The sequence below is a fragment of the Mustela lutreola genome, chromosome 10, assembly GCF_030435805.1.
Source record: "Mustela lutreola isolate mMusLut2 chromosome 10, mMusLut2.pri, whole genome shotgun sequence".
Lineage (NCBI taxonomy): Eukaryota > Metazoa > Chordata > Mammalia > Carnivora > Mustelidae > Mustela > Mustela lutreola.
In genome coordinates this window covers 51078363-51097331 of record NC_081299.1, presented here as the reverse complement: position 1 = coordinate 51097331, position 18969 = coordinate 51078363, and the positions used below count along the sequence as shown (strand labels likewise).

Sequence of the window (18969 nt, the reverse complement as noted above, 5' to 3'; positions counted from 1 at the left end):
TGAGCTGAAGGCAGCAGCTTAACTGACTGAGCCACCCAGGTGTCCCAAAGTCCTCAGTCTTTTAAGCCTTGAGTGCTATGCCATTTCTAGTTCTTTCTTCATCACTTCATAACACTGACATTGATAAATAATCCTAATTATGTTTACTGTATTCAGAAAACAGCAAGACTGGGGAGCAAGAGAGGCTGGGTTTGAGTATCAGTTTCAAGACTTATAACTTTGATATATGACCATGAATATGTCCCTTAATCTCAGTTTTTTAGTGAAAAAAAATCCCAGAAAGATATCAGTTTTTTAAGAGTTTATTTATTTATTTATTTGACAAAGAGAGAGATCACAAGTAGGCAGAGAGGCAGGCAGAGGGAGAGGGGGAAGAAGGTTCCCCACCAAGCAATTAGCCCGATGTAGGGCTCCATCCCAGGACCCTGAGATCATGACCTGGGCCGAAGTCAGAGGCTTAACCCACTGAGCCACCAGGTGCCCCACCAGAAAGATATCTATCACAGAAATAAATGAGATTTACATAAGAAGGTACATAAATTATCTACAAAATGCTAATATGTTGGGACCCCTGGGTGGCTCAGTTGGTTGGACGACTGCCTTCAGCTCAGGTCATGATCCCGGAGTCCCGGGATCAAGTCCCGCATCGGGCTCTCAGCTCCATGGGGAGTCTGCTTCTCCCTCTGACTTTCTCCTTGCTCATGCTCTCTCTCACTGTCTCTCTCTCAAATAAATAAATAAAATCTTTAAAAAAACAAACAAACAAACAAAAAAAACCCAAAATGCTAATATGCTAATGGGTATTTAATCAATGTTAGTTCTTCCTACACCACCCATAATACACAAACTCTAAGCAAGGAAAATACATAAAACATTTTAGAATGATTTTCACCAATAAAATCAAATAAAGAATACTACTTCATAACTTGAAGCTATCTAGAACACTTAGTTACCTGAACTACTACCAAGTAGCTATATGACAATTTTCAACTTACAAATGAAATCTTCATCACACAACCTGTTCACCAGATTAAATGGCTTAAAAAAGAGCATAAACCTCTATTTGCAGAGGAACATGATCCTACATTCAGAAAATGCTAAGGAATACACAAAAAACTGTTGGAGGTAATGAAGTAGAACACCAAGCTTACAAGAAACAGGATCAGATTATAAAAAAACAACTATATTTCTATATACCAGCAATAAACATACTAAAATAAAATTAAGAAAACAATTCATTTTAAAATAGCATCAAAAAGAATAAAATACTTAGGAATAACTTTAACCAAAAAGTGCAAAAGTTATATGTAGAAAACCACAAAATGTCACTGAAAAAAATATAAGCCTAAATATAAGCAAAGATATCCCATATCCATGGATTGGAAGACTTAATATGGCAATACTCTTTTAAGATGACAATACTCTGAAGTGGATCTACAGATTCCATATAAAATCTATATCAAAATCCCAGATGGATTTCTTATAGAAATTGATAAGATGATCAAGAAATTCATATAGAAATGCAAGGGATCTAAGAATAGCCAAAACAACCTTGGAAAAGAAGAACAAAGTTAGAGGAATCACACTTCCCAGTTTTAAATTTTACAAAAAGCTAAGGTAATCAAGAAGTGTAGTACTGGCACATGGACAGATGTGTAGATAAACAGAACTGAATTGCAAGTCCAGAAATAAATCTCTACATCTATGGTCAACTGATTTCAGAAAAGGGTATCAAGATCATTCAAAGGAGAAAGAACAGTCTTTTCAAAAAATGGGGCTGGGAAAACTCAATAGCCACATACAAAAATGAATTCGACTTACAACTCATATCACAAGCAAAAATTAACTCAAAATGGAACACAGACCTAAATGTAAGAGCTAAAATAATAAAAAATCTTTTTTTTTTTTAGATTTTATTTATTTATTTGATAGAGATCACAAGTAGGCAGAGAGGCAGGCAGAGAGAGGGAGAAGCAGGCTTCCCGCTGAGCAGAGCACCCAATGCAGGGCTTGATCCCAGGATCATGACCTGAGCCAAAGGCAGAGTCTTTAACCCACTGAGCCACCCAGGTTCCCCTAAAATAATAAAATTCTTAAAAAAAAAAACATAGGTACAAATCTTCATGAGCCTGATTTAAGCAAAAGTTTCTTAAATATGATACCAAAAGCACAAACAACCAAAGGAAAAAAATATATAAATTGATTTCATCAAAATTTGAAAGTTTTGTGCTTCAGTGAACACTATCAAATAAGTGAAAAGATAACCCCAAAATGTGAAGAAATATTTACAAACCATACATTTATTTGCTAAGGGATTTGTATCTAAAATATACAAAGAACACTTAAAACTCAACAATAAAAAGACATAACCCAATTAAAAAAGCACAAAGGATTTAAATAAACATTTTCCAAAGAATTATTAAAATAGCCAATAAGAATATGGAAAGATGCTTAATGTCATTATTCGTCAAGGAAATACAAATCAAACTCCGTAGACACTTCACACCCACTGGAATGACTTTAATAAGAAAGATGAACAGGGAGCCTAGGTGTCTCAGTCAGTTGAGCATCCTATTCTTGGTTTTGCTTGGGGACACAATCTCGGGGTTGTGAAATCAAGCCCTGTGTGCAGGCTCTGTGCTCAGCACAGAGTCTGCTGGAGATTCTCTCTCCCTCGCCCTTGCCCCTACCACTCATGCTCTCTCTAAAATAAATCTTTAAAAAATTTTTTTAAAAACGTGGACAATATGGGGCAGCTGGCGGGCTCAGTCAACTCCTGATCTCCAGTTTGTGAGTTTGAGCCTCACTCTGGATTTAGAGATTACTTAAATAAATAAAAGACGTAATTTAAAAAAGGATGGACAATAGAAAGTGTTGGTTGGGATGCAGAGAAATTCAGAACTTCGAACACTGCTGATGGGAATATAAAATGGTGCAGCCACTTTGAGAAACAGCTTGGTAGTTCCTCAGTTACACTTAGAGTTAACATATGATCTAGCCATTCTACTCCTAACTATATACCCAAGAGAACTGAAATGATATATTCACACAAAAATTCATATACCATGTTCATAGCAGCACTATTCATATTAGCCAAGAAGTCAAAACAACCAAAATGTCCATCAACTAGTAAGTGATTAAGAAAATGTGGTATGGCCATACAATGAAATATTATTCAGTCACAAGGAATGAAGTAGTGATACATACATGCTACAATATGGATGGATTTCAAAAACACTATGCTAAATGAAAGGAGCCAGACACAAAAGGCCAAAAGTTGTATGATTCCATTTATATGAAATGTCCACATTGGAACACCTGGGTGGCTCAGTGGGTTAAGCCCCTGCCTTCGGCTCAGGTCATGATCCCAGGGTCCTGGGATCGAGTTCCGCATCGGGCTCCTTGCTCAGCGGGGAGCCTGCCTCTCTCTCCGCCTCTGCCTGCCTCTCTGCCTGCTTGTGTGCTTTCTCTCTCTCTCTTTCTGACAAATAAATAAATAAATAAAATCTTAAAAAAAAATGTCCACAATACCCAAACCCATAGAGACAAAAAGTAGACTGGTGGTTCCCAGGGCCTGGAGAGAAGTAGGGAGCTGCTAATGGGTTCAGGATTGCTTTTGGGGGTGAAAAAATGTTCTGGAATTAGATAGTGATGATGGTTGCACAATCTTAAAATATATTAAAAACCGCTGAATCATAAAAGGGTAAATGTTTTAGTATGTAAATTGTATCTCAATTTTTAAAAAATCAGTGTCCATAGTTTTCCAAATTCAATGTTTATATTCATTCAAGAGAAACTTAAGCAATTGTGAGTGACTTAATAAGGCAAACGATACACGTCCTCAAATATTTCTTTAGATTTATACAATTTTCGAATGATACTTACTATATTTCATGTTGTTCCAAGCAGATATAAATTTAGTTTTTAGCTTGTCAACTTCATCTGTTCCTGTGGCCTCCATATTCAAATTCTAAAGAAAAAGCCATCACTTGATTGCATTCTTCTGTAAAGTTATCTTTAGTGCTAAAAGAAAAAAATTAAAGAAAAATAAGTCATGAGTATATATTATATGGTATATTACTGCTTAAGTTTTATATATGATTAATACAATTTGAATACAATTTGAACTGCAAATGAGCAAACCAATTTCTTATTTTACATAACAGGATATAATATATTCTATAAACAGGGGCGCCTGGGTGGCTCAGTGGGTTAAAGCCTCTGCCTTCAGCTCCGGTCGTGATCTCAGGGTCCTGGGATGGAGCCCAGCATCAGGCTCTCTGCTCAGTGGGGAGCCTGCTTCCTCCCTCTCTCTCTGCCTGCCTCTCTGCCTACTTGTGATCTCTGTCTGTCAAATAAATAAATAAAATCTTTAAAAAAATATATATATATATATAATATTCTATAAGCACTTTAATTACAAAAAACATCAAATACCAAATACACAATAAAAATTACCATACAAAACCAAACAATAACCTCTTCCAAGTACTCACAATTAAGAACAATATGTTAGTTTAGTGAAATAACTCTGCTTTGGTGCTTGTGAGACTATTCAAGATTTGTTTTATTTGTAATGACGGAAGTTGGTTTTAAGTCTCTCAAGAAATAACAACTGTCAGGCACCTGGGTGGCTCAGTTGGTTGAGCATCTGCCTTCCGCCCAGGTTGTAGTTCTACAGTCCTGGGATCAAATTCTATATGGGGCCCCTGCCCAGAGGAGAGTAAGCTTCTCCCTCTCCCTCTGCCACTCCCCCTACTTGTGCTCTTTCTTTTTCTTTCTCATAAAAATAAATAATTGTTTAAAAAAATAAATGACAACTATCTTCAGAAAGGAGGACTCCACTTAAAACTGATTGTCACTACTTTCATATAAAACCTAAAGTTTTGTTTTTTAAGGCATTTCCTCCCTAAATGCAGTCAATACTGCATTTTTTAAAAAATTCATTTGACAGAGATCACAAGTAGGCAGAGAGGGAGGCAGAGAGAGGAGGAAGCAGGCTCCCCGCTGAGCAGAGAGCCCGATGTGGGGCTCGATCCCAGGACCCCGAGTTCACGACCTGAGCCAAAGGCAGAGGCTTTAACCCACTGAGCCACCTAGGAGCCCCAATACTGCAGCATCTTTTAAACGCTACTAAAAACAGAATGGCTTAAGGGCACATGGGTAGCGCAGTAAGTTAGGCATGGGGCTTTTTTTAAATTATTTTTATTAACATATAATTTATTATTAGCCCCAGGGGTACAGGTCTGTGAATCGCCAGGTTTACACACTTCACAAAATTCACCATACCACACACCCTCCCTAATGTCCATAACTCAACCACCCTATCCCTAGTTCCCCCACCCCCCAGCAACCCTCAGTTTGTTTTGTGAGATTAAGTGTCTCTTATGGTTTGTCTCCCTCCCAATCCCATCTTGTTTCATTTATTCCTTTCCTACCCCCCCAATCCCCACCATGCCTCTCAAATTCCTCTAATCAGATCAAATGTCTTTCTCTGATTGACTTATTTCGCTCAGCATAATACCCTCTAGTTCCATCCACGCTGTTGCAAATGGCGAGATTTCATTTCTTTTGATGGCTGCATATATACAAAATGTGTATATACCACATTTTCTTTATCCATTCATGTGTTGATGGACATCTTGGTTTTTTCACAGTTTGGCTATAGTGGACATCGCTGCTATAAACATTCGCATGCACATGCCCCTTCGGATCACTACATTTGTATCTTTAGGGTAAATACCCAGTAGTGCGATTGCTGGGTCATAGGGTAGCTCTATTTTCAACTTTTTGAGGAACCTCCATGTTGTTTTCCAGAGTGGCTGCACCGGCTTACATTCCCACCAACAGTGTAGGAGGGTTCCCCTTTCTCCACATCCTCTCCATAGGCATGGGACTCTTGATTTCAGCTGAGGCCATGATCTCCAGATCCTGAAATCAAGCCCCACATGGGGCTTTGAGCTTAGCAGAGTCTGCTGAAAGATGATCTCTTTCCCTCTCCTTCTGTCCCTCCTTTCCTTCCCCCCAACCCAGCTCACACACCCCATCTCTCTCATAAACAAATAAATCTTTTTTTTTAAAAAGATTTTATTTATTTATCAGAGATAAAGCACAGGCAGACAAAAATAGAATGGTTTAAATCTACAACAGAAGATTTTTTTTACTTTAAAATAAGAATAAATGTAGCTCACGGATATTTGTTTTATAACTGACTTGTGGGAAAGTTGAGATGTGCGATATAATCTGAAAGAGGAACAAATTATACCTTAAAATGCTTGTGCTTATTTGCAATAATTCAGATAGTTTACTTTTCAAGAAAAGAATGCTGCACAGAAAAAAAAAAAAGAATGCTGCATAGAACATTGCCCTTTTAGGGTTATAAATATCTACTGAAAAGTATAGATACATTTAATTCTCTAACAATAGACATTCCATTTTATAGTATGTACTAAAAGCTACTAATTATACAGAAGAGTTGAGGCAGGAGAAAGCATGGTCTGTTGGAAAAATTTTAAAGTCAATAAATTTTAGAGCACAATAAATCCAAAAAGGGGGCTTGAGTTGTGACACGGGCCAAAGCACACATATTCTTGTACACAATGCTAAGAATTTTTTTTATCCTAGGAACAATTGGTTTCAAACAGGAATATTAGTATCTGATTCAGTGGGTTTGGCTCCCAGAGTAGCACAAAGAATAGATTGAAAAGGACAAAAGTACATTAGAGCTTACTAGTACTGTACAGGACTAGAAGAGAGATGATAATAGCTTCAAAGGGAGCAACAGAGAGGGAGAGAATTAGACATATAAGGAAATGTGTCAAAAATTCAATGTCCTGGTGATTAAATGAATATGGAAGGCAAGAAAGGCAGTTTTGCCAGAGATACACCCATATTCCTGGCTTATGAAACTAAATAAAAGGTGCCAACCATTGAAATAGGAAGCGTCAGAAGAGGGTCAGGTTAGAGGCAGAAGATCATGAATTTAATTTATATGTAGTTTGAGATATATCTGAGAGATATATTATAGAATATTCAAGAAATTATTGCCAGGCACTCTTCAAGGCAATGCAGATAGAGCTTAGGACAAAAGCAGTGGAATACTTACTCTCATGGAGCTTACCTTCTTGATATATTCTAGAGAGACCAACGAGGCAGTTGAATTTATAGATCTGGAGCTTAAAGATGAGGTCTGAGTGAAAACTATTAATTTGAGAAATTCTGATGTATAAATGAGAATCAGAGCTACAAACATGTTCCTCAATGACTTTGCCTTATGTTTACACCTCAGCCTTGAGAATATCCAAGGCCCTTTAAGAAATTACATCTGCCCTTTTATGTAGCTTCCACTCTTGCCACTCCCTCATATGTACCATTCACTGAAGCCATTTTTTTTTAATTTGAAGCAAATTTAATCACAAAATGGTATTACACTTGGTAATTAAAAGAAGTGTACATAAACCTGACTTATTAATTTTTTCCACAGAACTAAGGTTTTCATTACAAACAAAGTTCACTTCCAGGGAAAAATTATATAATACTAGGCTACTGAATCCATTTTTAATATGAATATTAAAGCTTCCTAAACTGGAAATGCTTCCATGTCTTTGCATGTGCTATTCCCTCCACCTAAAAGCCCTCCCTGCTCACCCTCAATTTTGACTACCTTATAATCATGAGTCCCTAAGACCCAGCTTAAGTTTCACCTCCTCTGGTCAGACTTAAAAGATTTCTAGCCACCTCCATACCTCAAATTAAAACAGATGTCCTGCTATTAGCTCCCATAGGATTCTATGTCCTCCTCTATCATGGCATTCATCATACTGTATTATCATTACTTCTTACCTCTTACACACTAAGTGGTCAACTTTTTGCATGTTCTTTAGTTCTGCCTGGCATGGATTAGTTCTTAAAATATGTTTATTAAATGAATCAGTGAATAGATAAATTAATAAGGTAGATCACTAGTAGTGCTCTAACAAGGTGTAAAAGTCTATCAATCGGAAATTTTTTCACTGACACCTAGAAAAGGAAAGAAAATTTCTTCCAGGGGTGCCTGAGTGGCTCAGTCAATTAAGCGTCTGCCTTCAGCTCTCTCCACTTGTGCTCTCCCATTCTCTCTCTGGCAAATAAATAAATTAAACATTTTTTTAAAAAAAGAAAAAGAAAAATCTTCCTTCAGAAAATTGCATAATTTAACAAAATTTGGAAAAGTAAGGAGAAAGGTTTATAAAATGTGCGTCCACACGACTGATTACATATCCATTAAAAATGTCTCCAGAGGGTGTCTGGGTGGCTCAGTTGGTTAAGTGTCTGACTCTTGATTTCAGCTCAGGTCTTGATCTTGGAATCATTAGATCGAGCCCTGCATTGGGCTCCATGGTCAGCAGAGAGTCTGCTTGAGATTCTCTCTCTCCCCTCCTCACTCTGCTTCTTCTCCTGCTGTGTGCTCTCACTCCCTCTTGCTCTAATAAATAAATGGGTTATTTTAAAGATTTAATTATCAGAGAGAGAAAGCACAAGTTGGGGGAGTGATGGGCAGAGGGAGAACAGGCTCCCTGCTGAGTGAGGAGCCCAATGTGGGACTGAGCCACCCAGATGGCCCAATAAATAAATGTTTTTTTAAAAAATGTCACCAGAGCACCTGGGTGGCTCAGTCAGTTAAGCATCTCCCTTTGGCTCAGGTCATGATCTCTGAGTCCCTGGATCGAGCCCTGCATCAAGCTCCCTGCTCAAAGGGGAGTCTGCTTCCTTCTCTCCCTCTTGCTTCTCTCCCTTCCTCTTGCTTGCACTTGCTCTTTCTCTCTCTCAAATTAATAAAATCTTTTTAAAAAATAATTCATCAAAAATAAATAAGTAAATAAATAAATAAAGTCTCCAAAAGTTTGTGATAATGGGGAAACACTAGAGAATCTAAAACATTATGCATCATAATTCTAGCTGTAGAAGTAGCAGGGAAAGAGTTAGAAAGAAATAAAAAAAATGACAAGTTTCTCTGGATGTAAAATTGTGTGAGGTTATTTTTACACCACTATTGCCCACCTTTTCCAAATCTTATACAAAGAACAGATGTAATTTTTAGAATTTAAAATTTTTTTAAAGATTTTATTTATTTATTTGATAGAGATTACAAATAGTCAGAGAGGCAGACAGAAAGAGAGGAGGAAGCAGGCTCCCCGCTGAGCAGAGAGCCCGAAGCAGGGCTCAATCCCAGAACCTGAGACCATGATCTGAGCAGAAGGCAGAGGCTTTAACCCACTGAGCCACCCAGGTACCCCTAGAATTTAAAATTTTTATTGTTAAAAAGCCACCAACCAGGGCACTAGGGTGGCTCAATTGGTTGAGCATCTGACTCTCGGTTTCAGCTCAGGTCATAATCTCAAGGTCATAGGATTGAGTCCCACATGGGGCTCTGCGCTCAGAGGAGAGTCTGCTTGACATTCTCTTTCTCTCACTCCCTTTCCCTCTCTCTCCCCTTGCTTGCTCTCTCTCTCTCAAATAAATAAATACATCTTCTTGGGGGGGGGGGGCCACCAACCACAAGTCTTCTAAATTCAAAATATTTAAAATAAGAGAATATACACACATGTATTTTCTTTCTAAGTCAGAAAGAAAGTAGGTCATGGGGAAGACTTTGGTTCAAAAAGCTTGCAGCACTGGTTACCAGGAATACCCTGGACAGTCCTTAAAAAGAATGTAAAAATGATCTGTTAAAGTGGGTGGGAGGAACATAAAGACAAAGATATTTTGTATGGGAAAAGTTTGTACCTTAGACAATGGCTCCTAAACAAATAATAAATAGCTAGCCAAGGTAAGATGCTGTGACAGATTCTGAAATTAGAAAATTTTTCAAACCTCAAGGAACTTGGAGTAGAATAAATTGTTAGGTTATACCTTTATTATTTTTCCTGAAAATTCCTGCTTTATTGACTATTTACTCCAAATAACGATACCCCCAAACATGAAACATTAAAAATGTTTTGTAACATATCATTGACTATGCTATAATACTTTATTGCCATTGTACATAGGGTAGGTGAGAATAATAAAATTATTATCATAATGTCAAACTAGTTAAGCTGTTGCTAGTTTAATAATTTATACACAGTTGACCCTTGAATAATACACATGCAGGGTTTAGGATGCTGACCCCCTGTTTAGTGAAAATCCATGTGTAACTTTTGACTCCCCCAAAACTGAATTGAAAGTCTCTAATATATGAAGAGCTCCTATAAATCAATTAGGGAAAAAACAACCAAATAGAAAAAAAAAAAATCTGGGCACTCTAAAAGAAAAAGACAAATAAAAATGGGAAAATATTTTCAAACTTACTAAATCTAAATAATGCACATTAAAGGAATTTCATATTTTTTCATCATCGTAAGAGATGAAATTGGTGAGCCTGAAGAAACAAGTATTTTACATAATAATTTCTCAAATAATAAAGTCCATGAGTACAGAGAATATGTCTTGTTTACTACTGTATCCTTACACCTAGCACACGGGTGTGCTAATAGACACAAGTATCTGCTGATGACAAAACTATGGTATGCACATATTATGACATAGATCTATATTTATTACCATAAAAAGATACCTGGGGAGCATCAACATACTTGCTAAAACTATGAGAAGAAATAGATAATTCCTCTATTAAGGTTGGAGACTTTAATACCCCTCTAACAGAAAGAAATACAGGGCCAGCATGCAGAAAATCAGTAAAGACAGTGTTGAATTGAATAGCACCATCAATTAACTAGACACAACTGACAAACTACTTCACTCAACAGAAACAGATTACACATTATTCTCAAGTTCACATGGAATATTCACCAAGATGGACAAGATTCTGGGCCATAAAACACCTCTTGACAAAATTTTTTTAATTTGTCATTTATGTTATGAATAGAAATCATATAATATTATTCCCACTGAAATGGAATTAAACAAGAAATCAGTAACAGAAAGTTAGCTGGAAATTTTCCAAATACTTGGAAATTAAATAAAATACTTCAAATAACACAGGGCCAAATAAGAAATCTCAAGAGAAATTCAGAAAAGTTTTTAACTGAATGAAAATGAAAATGAATATAATTTAAAATTTGTGAGATGCAGAAAATTCTCTTAAAATTTACAGGGAAATTAATAGCATTGAATACATATATTCGAAAAGTAGAAAGATCTAAAATCGATAATTTAAGCTTTCACCTTAGGGAACATGAAAAAGAACAAATTAAATATAAAGTAAGCCAGAAAAAAAGGGAGGGGGGGAAGTAACAAAAATTAAGGCAGGAAGAAAGAAATCAGTAGAGAAAATCAACAAAACCAAAGCTGGTTCTTTGAAAAGATCAATGAAATCTATAAGTCTCTAGCCAGGCAAAGAAAAAGAGAATGTACAAATGACTAACATCAGAAATAAAACAGGAGCCATCACCACAGATCCCATGGACATTAAAAGGACAATATGGGAGTATTATGAATAATTCTATGTGAGCAAATTTGGCAATTTAGATGAAAGGAAGCAATTCCTCTAAAGACCGTTTGCCAAAAACTCACATAAGAAATAGACAATTTAAATAGACCTATATCTATTAAAGAAATCAAATCAATAATTAATAAACTTCCAAAAAGAAAGCATTGGGTTCAGATGGTTTCACTGCTTAATTCTACGAAACATTTAAGGAAGAAATTATACCAATTCTCTACAATGTCTCCCAAAAGATAAAAGCAGAGAAAATACTTCCTAACTCATTCCATGAGGTCAGCATTACCCTAATACCAAAATCAGACAAAGACATTATTGATACTGGCAAAAGAGCAGACAAAGAGATTGACAGAACAGAATAGAGAGGCCAGTAATAGATACACATAAATAGAGTCAACTGGTCTTTGACAAAGGAACAAAGGCAATACAACAGAGCAAAGACAGCCTGTTCAATAAATGGAACAACTGGATATACACATAAAGAAAAAGGAGATAGAATAGATCGTACACCCTTCACAGAAATTAACTCAAAATCATAGAACTAAATGTAGAACACAAAACTATAAAAGTCCTAGAAGATAACATTGAAGAAAACCTAAATGACCTGTAGCATGGCAGTAACTTTTTAGATATAGCACCAAAAGCACAATTCCTGAAAGAAACAACTGGTAAACTGGACTTCATTAAAATTAAAAACTTCTCTGTAAGAGACAATGTCAAGAAAATGGAAGGACAAGCCACAGACTTGTCCTTGTCTATTTGCAAAAGACATATCTGCCAAAGGACTGCTATTCAAAATACACAAAGAACATTTAAAACTCAACAATAAGAAAATGAACCACCTAATTTTAAAACGGACCAAAGACCTTAACAGATTCCGCTCACCAAAAAAGATATAAAGATGGGCAAATAAGCATATGAAAATATGTTCCACATATGCTATCAAGGAAATCAAATTAAAACAATGAGATAGCACTACATACCTATTAAAATGGGCAAAATCGAGAACACTGATAATACCAAATGCCAGCAAAGATGTCAAGCAATAAGTACTCTCATTCATTGCTGATAGGAATGCAAGATGTTACAGCTACTTTGGAAGACAGTACAGCAGCTTCTCACAAAACTAAACATACTCTTAAGCATATGATTCAGCAATTGTGGTCCTTGGTATTTACGCAAATGAAATAAAAACAATCCACACAAAAACCTGCACACAGATGTTTATAGCAGTTTTATTCATAATTACCAAAACTTTGGAAGCAACTAAGATGTCCTTCAGTAGGTGAATGAATAAATAAACTATAATATATCCAGACAACAGACGAACTCAAGCACTTACAGGAAGGGAGCTATCAAGCCATAAAAAGGTATTAAGGAAAACTAAGTGTGTATTACAAAGTGAAAGAAGCCAATCTTAATCAAACTGTATGATTCCAACAGAATGATATTGTGGTAAAGGCAAAACTATGGAAATAGCAAAAAGATCAGTGTTTTTGAGGGATGGGGCAGTAGGGGCAAAGAATGAGCAGGAAGAACACAGAGGATTTTTAGGCAATAAAACTATACTCTGTAGTACTACAGTTGTAGATACATGTCATCATACATTAATTTACACCAAAAGTCAACCCTAATATAAACCACAGACCTGGAGTGATAATGATGTGTCAATGTAGGTTCAGTGGTTACCACTCTGGTACAGGATGCTGATAGTGGGCAAAGTTCTCCATTTTGTGGGACAGGAGGGATATAGGAACTCTGTCTGCTCCATCTTGCTATGTATCCAAAACTGCTCTAAAAAAGTAATGTTTAGGGGCACCTGGGTGGCTCAGATGGTTAAGCATCTGCCTTTGGCTCAGGTCATGATCTCTGGGTCCTGGGCCCAAAGGGGAGTCAGCTTCTCCCTCTCTCCCTGCCTCTCCCCCTGCTCATGCTCTCTCTAACTTGCTGTCTCAAATGAATAAATAAAATATTTTTATAAAGAAGTTAATTAAATAATAAAAAATAAAAGTTTACTAACTTTATAGAAGGTGAGGAAAAGGAAGAGAGAATAGCATGAATACAATTTACATATCTACATGTGTATATACTATATATGTATAGAGAACTGCACGCACACACACACACACACACACAAATATGCAAAAACAATGTCTTGAAGTCCATGTTAAAAGTGGAACTAAGAGATGAAATGTCATCTTTTATTTATTTTTGTACTTCTATTTATTTAAATTGTTTACATTTAATGTTTAAATTAAAATAATATTCAAAAATAAATTGCTCAGATTAAAAATAATACAGGAAATTACAAATGTGCCGAAAACTGCTTGACTAAGAAACCTACAGAGAACACATTCTATTACAAAATCCTAAGCAGCTTCTAAGAAAAATAAAATGCTGAGCCAGTGCTTTTTCCTTTTTAAGATAAACAATTTTATTCTTCCGGTTCTTAACGACATCAGATTCAGCTCTTTAGTCATATAGAAAACGTAACTTCCTCAATGCAATTCCCTAGGGTAGCTCTGGCTGAATAAAATGACTGGGAGGATATCCCTAGTTAATTCTTTTTTTTTTTTTCCTCCTTGAAATAGTAGTAAGACTTGGAAAGAGGAAAAGGAATAAATTAATAATTGAGTCCATTCAGTCTATTAAAATATTTTTTATACTTGTGTGAAATAGGCCAAGGAAAGGCAAGACAAACAGTACTTTTAGTTTAACTACAAATTAGCAAAAAACACAAACAAAACCACAATGCACTTTAATAGTAATACCATTAAAAAGTCTAAACCACCCTCACCCAGAAATTCCCTTTCCAAAAGCTTTCTTGATTTTTAAAAAATTAAAAATGAATTAAAATTCATTCTATCAGGTATAAAATGAAGTGATGATTTACCCATTACTTAGTATATTTATCTCTTTTGTTACCTGAAATACCTGGTTTCACTGCTCCAGTGATCAAACTGATATGCCAGAATTCTTGTTTAGTTTATGTAATGTCAGAACCTTAAGCTAGAAAACCATCAAAATAACATTCTTCACAACTTCCAAACAGTTTTTTAAGAGTGTATTTATTCATTTGACAGAGAGAGAGAGGCAGGCAGAGGGAGAAGCAGACTCCCTACTGAGCAGGGAATCCGATGCTGGACTCTAACTCAGGACCCCAGGATCATGACCTGAGCTGAAGGCAAATGCTTAACTCACTGAGCCACCCAGGTGCCCCTCCAAACACTTTTAAGAAGGGATTTATGGTTAAAGGGGGGGGGGGGTATGGTTTTTTCTTTTTCTTTTTTTAAAGAAGGGATTTATGGTTATTTCCTAAACCTTAGAGAAATTAGTAACTTTTTCAAGTAGATTTTCTTTGTTAATGATACTACAATAAATCTTAACCATCCACCATTCCCATATTTCTGTTCACTGCTTGCCTTCTGACAAATCCATTTTAATTAAAAAATAGCAATAAAGAGGAGAAATCTCTATTGTATTTTATCATAGTAAACATAAAGCTACCAGATGAGGTTTATTCCTAAATTTTACTATTTTAATGATGTGAAAAGCAGAGTGAACATTGAGCAGAGTTCTTTTGGAAAGCAGAGCTACATTTGATATGAAAATCACTGATTGAGACCCAGATGTCATTTTTAGAGAGTCACTTTTCTAACCATAACCATGCATTAAGACAGTCAATAAATTATAAACTGATAAATGTTAAGGGTACTCAAATCAATGTCCTTGAAGGGCAGATGAAGGTAATCAGCCTCTCCCTTATGGCAATAGGTAAAAGAATATTTTAACCACTGAGAATTTAAAGCCAAGAAAAAGCTCCTAACAGAACTTTAGGGACTGACTCTACAGAATATATCTCAGTCACATAGTACAACCGACAAAAACACTGCAGACTTTACAGGATTTGCGTATGCTTGGGCATCTTCCCCAAATGGTATTCTGCAGCAAGATGAAATATAGGTATTGATTTAAAAATTTTTATGTGCTTTTAGCTATACCATCAAATAAAATGAAGTGTGAGGTCCATTCTAAGTTTTCATCTACTGTAACCTTTTCTACCTGCTTGCATTTTTAGTAACAAATATTAATCCCTTGTCTGACCTTGAATGTCTCTCAATATGTTGGTCGGTCATCTCTGCTCTCTTATTTCTCTCCATCTCAGTTCTTTGTCTGCAGAAACATCAATTACTGTATCCATTTCTTTTTTCCTCTTTTCCTACATTTGCCAGTCTTCCATCTTCATACACTGAACGTGCTGTCTAAAAATGTTGTTTGTAAACCCAGCATGTTTATCTCTTTTAAAAAGTCACAAATATAAAGAAAGGGAGAATGCTGGTAATATTTATTTGAATTGTCCTCTTTCAGAGCTATGGGTTAGGCAAAGTACATGGCAGTAAGAGTTAAAAAGTTGAGCAAAGGAACAGCAACATAATAAGGGCAGGGCTCGCATATTCAGAAACTGACTTTTAAAAGAGGGATAAAAGAGCTTATAGCAAAAAGATTAATAAGGGACTAATGAGATAGTTTTGCCTCAAGAATACAGCTTCTAAACATTCTTAAAACTCCTCAGGAATATACCCTCCAGTTAAAAACACTAAATCAATACAGAGCTTCTTTACAATGATAACTCAATATGTACTACTTGTGCTTTATTCTCTTAAATAAAAAAAGAAACTAAATACTGAGCATTCATTTACCTTCACATGTGACTTGTATCAAGGTCCTACAATCAAAACCTCCATTAGAGGGGTGCTTGGGTGGGTCAGTCAGTTAAGCACCTGCCTTCAGCTCAGGTCATGATACCAGAGTCTGGGATCGAGCCCCTCATGGAGTTCCCTGCTCAGCGGGGAGCCTGCTTCTCCCTCTCCCACCCCTCCTGCTTGTGCTCCCTCTATGTCAAGAGAAATAAAATCTTAAAAACAAACAAACAAAAAACCTCCATTTGTGCCGCATGGAGTACTACACATTCACAGATTATAAAGTTGTCATCATAACCATCTATATGGGATATAAATAAGTGACTTCAATCACTTACTTAAAATTATAGTGAGAGGTATTAATGATATCTGGGTTGTTTTAAGCATTCCTTGATTTCCCTGATCTTATCTCTAAGAAGCATATAATATTTACTCTAGCTTGAGAAATAAATTTTAATTATGTCAGATAACCTCTGACTGGTCCAACATAACTATGAATGTTTGGAGCTTCCAAAGCAACTTTGCAAGTGGTGAAACATGCAGTCTGCATAAGAAGAAACATACAGGGTCAAATTATTTAATCATTAACAAAATTAACCTAACCTCTACAAGAACTGAAGGATGTCAGAATCTCAGGATTGAAAGGGAATTTACAAAGTATCTAGTTAGTCAGTAAGTAGTAGTATTAATAACAGGTTTTAACCATTTTCCCATATAATACACTCCAATCTATCCCTAAATTCTCCTATGAACAGTGAAAGAAAGCAGTGAAAGAAAATGTGTAAATTTAAAAGATTAAAAAATATATCACTCCCATCCCCAGGAATCTAGTCTGCTATCTGGTTCAAATTCACTCACTAATTATTAATTGGGTTCAACTACCCGTATAAGAGCAAGATCTCCTTTCCAATGTCCTAGCCAAGTGCACTGACCAAGCCTCTGAGTGAATGCCTCCAAAACAGAAAGTTCAGTACTTAATGAGCTCTGTACTGAGCTAAAAATACAGCTGTGTAAGTTTAAAAGCCTGATACAATTTTAAACTATTTTTCTTCACTAACATCACTGTTCTAGAGTATCCACATCACTACATTATTCCACCTAATTTTAAACAACTTCAGTTGCTTAAAAGACATGGAACCAAAAATCTGTGTCCTTAAAATGTCCACCAACTGTTCCTGGTGGGGCCTTCTGAAACTAATCTGCCTTGCATTCGATAACCCATCAGGTATTTAAAGACCTCCAGGGGCGCCTGAGTGGCTCAGTTGGTTAAGCATCTACCTTCGGCTGGGGTCATGATCCCAGGGTCCTGAGACTGACTCCTGCATTGGTCTCCCTGCTCAGTAGGGCGTGTCTGCTTCTCCCTCTCCCTCTGCCCCTTCCCTCCCACTTGTGCTCTCTCTCTCGAGCGCGCTCTCTCTCTCAAATGAATTAATGAAATCTTTAAAAAAAGGAAGAAAAAGTAAAAAAATAAAGACCTTCCAATATCTTCCCCACTCCCGCTGCACCATCTCTTCTCCACATTAAATATTCTCAATTCCTTCAATTAGTCAGAAGACTGCCAAATGAGTGGAAATGAGGCCTCAATCAGGGTACTGATAAAGGGATAAGAAATGATATATAAAAAATGAGATATAAACAGCAAGCTCAGATGATAGAACTAGCAACATCAATTCAGTATGACATAGTGATTTTGAGGTTTGTTTAACAAGTAAATATGGACAGGATCTTTTTCAAGTCCCATTCCATTAGTTACTTCTGCTACAAAAAGGTGCATCCATATTATTGAGACTAGTAATTATACTTCATTTAAACACAAAATATCACATTTATTCATTCATCAAGTACTTGAGTGGCTACTTTCGTAAGGCTCTATGGGAGATAAAATGAGCCATGAGATCCAGTTCCTGTCCCCATTAAATTTACATCCTAAAATGCAAGATGTTTATAATTAACCAGAACTTCAGTTGTAATATGGTTATGTCCCACAGTAGAAACATAAAAATGTTAACATTACTGGGAAATATTTTTCCCCTTTCCAATGAGAATATTCCTACAAGAAAAATATCACACACAGTCACAACTAGGATTCTTCAAATACAAAGACCAAGGACACACAAACAATATAAATCTTACATTCTGGGTGTAAATAAGGCTAACACTAGGCATATTTCTTAGGAAGGAGTTAAAGTACCCTCAACAATTATGTCTATTGTTAAAGATTAATGCTTGAATTGTATCATCGGTCAAAAGAGCATTGTTTAAAATGTTCACAAACACAACTGTTTTGGCTTACAAATGGAATTGTTTGATGTCATTTCTAATTTTAAACAATAGTATATCAATTTGAAAATAAAGCTAAGGGTTTAAAGCTTTACAAATATTTTAAAAATGCGTATTTTCTACCTGATATAACTGTTATAGAGTTCCCTATAGCAATATACATATTACTATGATAAAGGTTTAAATTACTATGGGTACTTTAGTCATTTTACCAGATAACTTATTTTACAGAGTCTATTAAAATGTAGTTTAGTAGGAACTTTATATTTTAAGCTATAACTAAATCACACAGAAAGTATAATATAAATAACTTTGAACACATAATTTGACTCTAGGTCTTTAGTGGGATATAGTCTAAAGACATAAAATGGCAAAGAAATCTTTAATTGGTAAATCTGTTGTTGGAGAGAGTACCAGTATAGTAATACCAAAACTGAGTGTTTTATAGGAGAGATTAGATGAGTAAATATACTGATATGGTTTTGAATCAGAATTCCCTGTAGGAAA

At 35.9% G+C, this 18969-nt stretch overlaps 1 protein-coding gene across 3 annotated transcripts in view; it reads right to left on the bottom strand.

The window, feature by feature from the left end:
- Positions 1-18969, bottom strand: part of ATG4C (autophagy related 4C cysteine peptidase) — a 77663-nt gene that overhangs the window by 49997 nt on the left and 8697 nt on the right. For all 3 annotated transcript variants that reach the window (XM_059136144.1, XM_059136143.1, XM_059136145.1), the window contains exon 2: positions 3886-4023. In XM_059136144.1, coding sequence (XP_058992127.1) covers positions 3886-3961 — 76 coding nt within the window. In that variant the 5' untranslated portion in view covers positions 3962-4023. The remainder of the gene's footprint in view (positions 1-3885; positions 4024-18969) is intronic.